Source organism: Eurosta solidaginis, chromosome 4 (assembly GCF_040869045.1).
Source record: "Eurosta solidaginis isolate ZX-2024a chromosome 4, ASM4086904v1, whole genome shotgun sequence".
Classification (NCBI taxonomy): domain Eukaryota; kingdom Metazoa; phylum Arthropoda; class Insecta; order Diptera; family Tephritidae; genus Eurosta; species Eurosta solidaginis.
In genome coordinates this window covers 189,561,595-189,570,146 of record NC_090322.1, presented here as the reverse complement: position 1 = coordinate 189,570,146, position 8,552 = coordinate 189,561,595, and the positions used below count along the sequence as shown (strand labels likewise).

At 42.4% G+C, this 8,552-nt stretch overlaps 1 protein-coding gene across 2 annotated transcripts; it reads left to right on the top strand.

Moving 5' to 3' along the window:
* The first annotated feature begins 2,165 nt into the window (after positions 1 to 2,165).
* Positions 2,166 to 3,313, top strand: LOC137250796 (lipopolysaccharide-induced tumor necrosis factor-alpha factor homolog). Of its 2 annotated transcripts, XR_010953071.1 has the most exons (3): positions 2,166 to 2,180; positions 2,275 to 2,767; positions 3,088 to 3,313. XR_010953071.1 is itself a non-coding variant. In XM_067784289.1 (2 exons), the coding sequence occupies exons 1-2, from the start codon at positions 2,451 to 2,453 to the stop codon at positions 3,179 to 3,181; spliced, it is 411 nt and encodes a 136-aa protein (XP_067640390.1). In that variant the 5' UTR covers positions 2,300 to 2,450; the 3' UTR covers positions 3,182 to 3,313. The 2 variants fall into 2 exon arrangements, 1 of the variants encoding a protein (XP_067640390.1); XM_067784289.1 differs by lacking the exon at positions 2,166 to 2,180 and having other exon boundaries at positions 2,300 to 2,767.
* The last annotated feature ends 5,239 nt before the right edge of the window (positions 3,314 to 8,552 follow it).

The window sequence follows — 8,552 nt, the reverse complement described above, 5'->3', positions numbered from 1 at the left end:
CTGAAACATTGAACAAAGCTCCGAGTTCTATAAAAATGTAATACCAAGAGAAAACTCCAATAGATGGAACAGGGATCGAAATATTTATAGATCTTTTGAAAATCTGTACTGAGTATGTGGCATCATGCGATCAAATTTTTAGTTAGTTTTCATAGAGTCGACACTAGAAACCCTAATAAGGCACCAAAACAATACAAAAATTTCAAAAATATCCAAAAGTTGGCACATTGAAAAATTCTTACGAAATGAGGAATTCTCGGCGATTTAAAGAGTTAAAATTTTGATCAAAGCTTACAATTCCGTTAAAATATTGTAACGAATTTACTTGCAAATCCTCTTATTTGCAATCTTCTGCTAAGTTCGTATCGCTAAACTGTTGAATAAATAACTCCAATATGTAATAATGCAAAATGGCCTTTATTCAAGTACTTCAGAATAACACTTGTACTTTGCAACGAATAGCTTACTTAATACCAAACTGATTGACAGCTCAAATGAAACTCTACTATTCAAAATAATACTGCTATAGCTCGCTAGATAGCGCTTAATCCAAATCTCAAATCAAACTGAATTACTTCTTACTCGCCTGCACCGCTTTTATAGTTTACGCTGCATACTTCTAGGCTCTTCGATTTCCAGAAGTTACTAGTTGTTTCGGCTACAAAATCGCCAGCCACAACTACGTGCACAAATTATTGCCCTCTCTTGTGACCACTCAGATAAGATATATGCATGTGTTTGTAGTTTACAGTCTCCCGCACGCACATAAGCGTATAAGTAAATTCATCGGTGTGTGACATCTCATCTCTCGCTGCCTTGTATGTAAATGTTGCTCGTCAGAATGTGTACATATGTGTAGACGCAATTATTGATTCGTTTATGTAGATACATAATGATTGAATTATTGATGTGAATTCACGTCACTGCTTAGCATCGGCCTGGAGATGGCAGCACTCCTCAGTTTTGCTAATATTCGTAACAATATATACTTAGTAAAAACAGAGGTAATAGATGTGGCAGCGTTCGGAATATTCACAGATTTCGGGAAGCACACTTCTGGGCATTTGGAATGTTGCGATCAACTTTTCCGTTATTTCACATTTAACTAGTAATATGAATCCTTCCTTAATCTTTGGATCAGTTTTTCAATAAATTCCTGGAAAGTTATATGATTGAATTTTTTCTAAATGTATTTCAGACGCAAGAGGGAGTGAAATACCTATCGCAAAAAGTTTCGCTATGGGGCGGGCAAAACCGTCTTACTGAAGGGAAGAAATGTACGATAAATTTTTAAGAGACTTACTATTGAGCTACAGCTTGAAAATTCACACATTGTTTAGAGAAAAGAAAGAAGGAAAAGGTCCACTAGGTGGCGAACCGGTCGAAGTAATTAACAAATGTATAACTTGGATTCTTTCGATCGGCTTTTGAGTAGGGGTAAGTTTAACACTTTATTTATATAAACAGATCAAACTGCAGGAGTGGAAGTGCTAAAATTTTGTTTTGTTTCTTTTAAGTATACTCAGTATGTATTTGTACATAAGGGTAGTATAACTTTGGTTGGATAACGGTTGTACGTAATGGCATACAGGAACCGAGATAGATTTACACTTCCTTATGTTACAATTATTAGGATCCAAAAAGATTTCGACTAAGCCATGTGCGTTCATCAGCCCGTCCGTTAACGTGATAACTTGAGCAAAAATTGATAAACTGTTCTAAGTTTTGTCACGACCTTATCTGAGCTCGAAATATATTGGTTTTGATGATGGATGTAATCAAGTTATAACCATGCTCAAATATTGAAAATATCGAAAAATGGGAAAATAGTGACAATGCATGCACAAACAGTCATATAGTGGTCAAATTTGACGAGATAAAATAAATAAATGAACACTGCCGAGGGCGACCCCCTTTAGACATTTTTTTTTTCTAATTGAAAACACTTTTTTCTAAAATTTCGATGTTGCTTTGCCCAGGGCGTGAAGCCAGGTTCTTCCGTGTGGTACGCAGAGCACGATACCATCACACCACGGCGGCCGACGAGATAGTTTGGTAAAATTTTGGAAAACAGGCGCAGAACTGAACACAGTGACCACATGACAACAGAAGATGACCTTTGGCTGTGGGAATGTTCGCGAGAAAAGTTCTTCGAAAGATCCATTGGAAGGATTAAGTAAGTAAGTAAGAATATAATTCATTACACGAAACAAAGAATTATAATTTTTCAAAAAAAAACTGTGCTATTACGCCCACTGTGCATCGGGTATGTAGTTCGAAACTGTTTCCTGAATCAAAAACAACAGCAATATGTACTCACAATTTTAAGCTGTGCATCAGTATTTATCACGTGCTCACACAATTTGGTCACTTGGCGCTTGTAAATTTATCGACAGTACTAAAGTGTTTCGTTTAAGACAGGAATATAAAAACCCATTTTCTTATAAAAAATGGCGTACAATAAGCATCCTTATGATCAAATTCGTAATGATTTGCCATCTGAATTGAATACACCAACAGCACCGCCGCCGGCTTATAAGGAAACTAATATTTCGATCACCGAACAACCTGGACCCAGTGGTGTGCCATTGGCCGGTCAATCACCAATACCGCAGTATACATCCATTTATACCAATCCAAATCCACCAGTGGGCCCACAATCAACGCAATTGCGTTGTCCACAGTGCAAATGTGTGGTTAAGACGACGGTTAGACACCGCTCAACGACAAAAACACATTTGGCATGCTTGTTGTTAACGTGGACTGGGTAAGTTTAATTGTGTCGTAAATGAGGGTGTTAACATTTCTAAGTGAAATTCAATTTACAGATGAATATATGTATGTGCCTAAGTAAGATTTTTTAAACGGCATAATTTCATAGTTTTCCACAGAAAAGCCGCCTTTAAGATAGGACACATGAAGTAATCGCCTGAAAATTTAACACCCTGAGGCCCGTCCCCTCATGTGAAATTTAACGAAAAATGTTTTATCTGGCGGATAAATCGTTAAATTTACATGAGGAAGTGTCTCTTATAGACTACTTACATATAATCAAGGGTTATTTGTATAATATTTTTGTTTACGCAGTTGTTGTTGCCTTCCATATTGTATGGATACCTGTCGCAATGCAAATCATTTTTGCCCAATGTGCGGCACATTTCTTGGTACTTATCAATCCTAGGAGCAGCAAAGATGTTTTCAAAGTGTCTACTTTAAATGTGCTTGTAAAATTTCAATGGTTTACTTTGCTAGCTTATAAGCATTTTTGTTGACTTCATTAAAGTATCGCTTATTAAACTATCATTTAAACAAACTGGCATTGAATTTTTTTCAAAAAAAAAAACAAATCGTCGGAAATCATAAACATATACATACATACTATGTGACTTATAATTGCATTGTTTTTGTTTTTATTTTCATTTTATTTTAAGCTGTCCTTATTCATCTGACATTTTTCGTAGTCAAAAATAAATTTTAATGCTACTTTTAAACTTTTTAGGAAAATAAAATGTTTTATTAAGTTCACTGAGTATGTTGTTGTTGTTGTTGTTGTAGCAATGCTCGCCCCACCTAATAGCCGCGACCGATCACAAATTGTCATCAATATCCTCTAACGGGAGTCCAAGGAAACTTGCCGTTTCAACAGGGGTGGACCATAAGGAAAGGGGTGTTAGAGGCGTTGGTTCCACATTACAATTAAAGAGATGGTTGGTATCATGTGGGGACACATTGCAAGCGGGGCATACATTTTGTATGTCGGGGTTGATTCTGGATAGGTAAGAGTAACGTGTTACAGTATCCATAACGAAGTTGAGCAAGAGTAACAAGCGTTTCCCTGGGGAGTATGCGTTCCTCTTCCGCGAGTTTTGAATAATTTTCGTTAAGCACTGGATTCGCCGAGCAATTCCCGGCATAAAGGTCCGACGCCTGTTTATGGAGTTCACCAAGGACCTGCTTGTGTTTTTTCGCTTCATACGGCTGGGTTCTCAGGTGCCGTATTTCCACAAAAATGCTTACGGAGATGACTCCTTAAGCCCCTAGGCGGTGCTGGTTCATCAATCAGATGTCTGTTGGGATGCCCAGGTTTCTGGGTATTCAACAGGAACTGTTTGATCAGCATCTCATTTCTCTCCCTGATGGGGAGTATTCTCGCCTCATTATGCAGATGGTGTTCTGGGGACATAAGAAGACAGCCCGTGGCGATTCTGAGAGCAGTATTTAGGCAGGCCTGTAGTTTCTTCCAGTGGGTGATTTTTAGGCTTGGCGATCATATGGGTGACGCGTAGCACGTAATCGGCTGGCTAATTGCTTTGTATGTAGTCATGAGCGTTTCTTTATCTTTTCCCCAAGTACTGCCAGCGAGGGATTTGAGGATTTTGTTACGGCTCTGAATTCTCGGAACAATTGCGGCTGCGTGCTCACTAAAATGTAGATCCTGATCAAACGTCGCACCCAAGATTTTGGGGTGTAGGACAGTCGGTAGCGTAGTGCCATCGACGTGGATGTTCAAAATGGTCGACATTTGGGACGTCCATGTGGTAAATAAGGTCGCGGAAGATTTAGTCGGTGATAATGCCAGGTTTCGCGAGGCGAAAAAACTGGAGAGATCAGGGAGGTAGCCGTTTATTTTATTGCATAGCGCATCGATCTTTGGGCCTGGGCCTGTGGCCATTATTGTGCAGTCATCGGTGTAGGAAACGATTGTGACTCCCTCCGGTGGTGAAGGTAGCTTAGATATGTAGAAATTAAACAAAAGTGGGGATAGGACACAACCCTGTGGCACCCCTTGTTTAATTCTCCTTGGTTTTGATGTTTCGTTTCTAAATTGCACCAATGCCTGCCGACCACCCAGATAATTTGCGGTCCACCTTTTAAGACATGGGGAAAGGGTAGACCCTTCCAGGTCTTGCAGTAACGAGCCATGGTTGACGGTATCAAAAGCTTTTGATAGGTCTAGCGCTACGAGTACTGTTCTATGGTGCAATTTATCTGGGTGCTAATGGCATTTAGCGCGGTGGTAGTGCTATGGAGTTTTCTGAAGCCAAGCTGATGAGGGGCTAGCTGCAAATTTGCTTGGAAATAAGGGAGCAAAATGGCTTCAAGCGTCTTTGCCACTGGCGATAGGAGAGATATCGGACGATACGACTCACCTATGTTAGCTGGTTTCCCAGGCTTTAGTAGCGGGACCACCTTGGCCATTTTCCATTTCTCAGGTATGACAGAGGTGGAAAGAGACAGGTTGAAAACATGCGCTAAATATTTGAAACCCTCTTTCCCTAGGCTGTTAAGCATCGGCATGGCTATGCCGTCTGGGCCCACTGCTTTGGATGGTTTAGCACGACCAATGGCGTCCTCAACCTCTTTAGCGGTGATGGTGATTGGTGACGTGCTGAATTTGTGTTTATGTCCGTGTCTATTGGCTCTCCGTCTATCTTTGTCGACCGTAGGATGCATTATATATTGTCGGCAGAAAGCGCTCGCGCATTTTTTCGCGTCCGACAGCACTTTGTCGCCAAAGGCGATGTAAACTTTGTCTTTGTTCAGTCGGATTCGATATGGAATTTACGGTGGACCAAAGTTTACCCACCCCGGTAGAAAGGTTACAACCTCTTAGGTGCTCCTCCCATTTCGCCCGCTTGTGTTCATCCACAAGCAATCTGATGCGTTGGTTTATATCCATTAGTTGGGGGTCGCCTGAATCAAGCTGTCTTATAAGGTCACGTTCTCTCGCTAAGTTTGCGGCCTCCACCGGGAAGTGGGGCCGGATTTCGGGAATTCTCCCGGCGGGAATGAAATGTGCCGAGGCGGATTCAATGACCTTACGGAAGGCACGCTCCCCTTGGTGGGCATCAGTCGGGATAGGGAGGGCAGCAAAGCGGTTGTCTGTAAAGGATTTATATTCTTCCCACTTTCCTTTATTGAAGTTTATGAAAGTGCGTTTTTCAGCGACGATGAAGTCGGCGGTACGCTCAAGCGAAATAAGTATGGGCAGGTGGTCGGATGCCAATGTTACCATCGGCTGCCAGATGACGCAGTTTACGAGTTCTGCGCTCACGATTGAGATATCTGGCGAGCTGTGACAGCTTCCTACCATACGTGTGGGGGCGTCTCCGTTTATTGTGCAGAACGTCGTTTCTTTTATTTGATCCGCCAACATCTCACCCCTACTGTCCGCCCGCAAGTTTGAATGCCGTAGATCATGATGGGCATTGAAATCGCCTAAGATAATGCGATTGTTGCCAGTTAGCAAGGCCCTGATATTAGGGCGGTATCCACTGGGGCAACAGGTGGCAGGAGGGATGTAGATGTTGATGATTTCTAGGTTTGCATCGCCTGACCGGACCGATAGGCGTTGACGTTCTAGGACATTGTCCCTGCGGTCGATGCCAGGATCAAATATATAATATTGCACAGAGTGGTGTATGATAAACGAGAGACCGCCTCCATTTCCGCTCTCGCGGTTTTTCCTGTGGACATTATACCCAGAGCATGTCTGCAACGCAGATCTTGCTGAGTTTAGTCTCTTGAATCACAGCAATGCGGATGTTGTGCTGCTTCATGAAATCGACTATCTCCGTAGTCTTCCCAGTTAGTCCATTACAATTTAATTGCAGAATTCTGAAATGCATAAGGGGAGACGCCGTCACTCTGGGGGTAAGTGACGGGTGACTACGCCTGGGTTGTGGAAGGCCAGGGCGCAATTGTTGTTGTGGCCCTGGGACTGGGCGTCCTTGGGCAAGCATTGGGGTACCCGGATGATTTCTGTTTGCGACCTGGCAACATGGGCGATGAAACCCGTCGGGGGTTTGCCGTCGCGGAGACCAGAACATCTAGGAAAGTGGCACCACCCTAGGCAGGAGCTGCATTGGACGGATGTCGCGAACCTATATACTCTGTGCTGGCAGACGGTGCAAACGGAGGTAGGGACTAAGAGTCTGTTTCCCTGACCTGCACGATTGCTGCCGGAAAAGAGGGGGGAGAAGACGGGGGCAGGGGGTGATTATCAGCATTGCTACCAACTCTACTACGAAGGTAGTAGTTATGAGTGGTATCAGTTGTGTGAGTTGTTGGCGCCGTGGGGCGCGAGCAGCAGCAGGTACTTGTTGTGGCTTGCTGAGCAGCGGGGCTGCTGGAAGGTAGTGGGGGGGGGGGGGGGGGGGGCGCTTAGGCGTAGACTACGGGACGCCCTTGGGCGTGAACAGCAAGGAGCTACAAAAGATTTATAAAAGTTACGTTGACGTCGGGTTTTGGGATCAAGCCCAGAACAACCTGTCCGATGCAACCATCCCTTGCACGAGACACACTGAACAGAGTAAGACCGTCCTAAAAAGATTCTTTTCCGGCAGATGCAGCAAAACCATTTCTCAGGACCGGAGTCAGGAGACGGACCCGGGTTGGTTTCGATGCCTTCCCGGAGTAAGAGACTATGGAGCAGTCCTGCTGCAAGGAGCTGCTGGGAGGATGACAATTTGTGGGAGGGACGAAACAAATTAAATGGGGTCACACTGAAATGACAGTCCTTGGTCGGGAAAAATCCCGAGTCGCTCCGGTGCATAGAACCGACTGCCTTGGGAAGCGAACTGAGTATCTTAATATTCCACATCGTCAAAGGATGACGAGCTGAATTGATTTAGTAATGCTCATTTGTCCGCCTGTTTGACCGCAACATAGTCGCTAACTTTTTGAAATATCTTGATGAAATTTGGTAAGCTGATATATTTTTAAGTTCCATGAGACATTTTTTTTTTTTTTTTTTTTTTTTAATACCCAACGGATTAAACCCTCCAAAGCCCGCCCGACCGGCGCGAGGGGCGCATCCGCATGACGCACGGATTTGTTATTGCCGAGTTGTTGATAGGCGGAGGTTTGTTAAGCGTCGAGATCTAAAACTGCTCAGCTACAGAATAAAAATCATCACCTGAGTACTATACATAACAGTTAGAAATTACATAGAAATTATACATATATATACTACATTGTTAAATAAGTGAACATTTTTAATTTATTTGATTTTTTTTTTTTTGTTAAGAGTTAAGATAGGATAAGACAGTTTTCTTTATGGTAAAAAGTGAATCCGTTATATCAAATGAATTAGAATGAGTGTAAAATCATGACACAAACACCGAAAAGATTCATTTAATTCGAAATTAGTTCTACACTGCCTCAAAAGAAGAGGTTTGTAATATCTTGACACCCGTGATGGGACGTTGAAGTTTACTTCGTTTAAAAGAATTGGACTAGAAATCAGTCCATTCAGGAGTTTAGCCATAAATATAACGCCTAGCATTTCTCTACGACTTGCAAGAGTTGGAAGATTGATAAGCTTTAACCGACTAGTATAAAGTGGAAGATTATACGCAGAGTCCCACTGAAAATTCCTTAAAGAGAAAAGTAGAAATTGCTTTTGTATTGATTTAAGTCTATCTGCATGAACTCGATATTGTGGATTCCAGACTATTGATCCGTATTCTAGTATCGGTCTAACTAAGGTGATGGAAAGGGCTTTAGTTACATAAGGGTCACTAAATTCTTTGGACCACCGTTTCACGTAT

Bases quoted from the DNA above. Each gene is read 5' to 3' on its own strand.
- LOC137250796 (XM_067784289.1), top strand. From the start codon at position 2,451: ATGGCGTACAATAAGCATCCTTATGATCAAATTCGTAATGATTTGCCA. The intron at 2,768-3,087 runs GTAAGTTTAATT...TTGTTTACGCAG, and splicing joins TTGTTGTTAACGTGGACTGG to TTGTTGTTGCCTTCCATATT.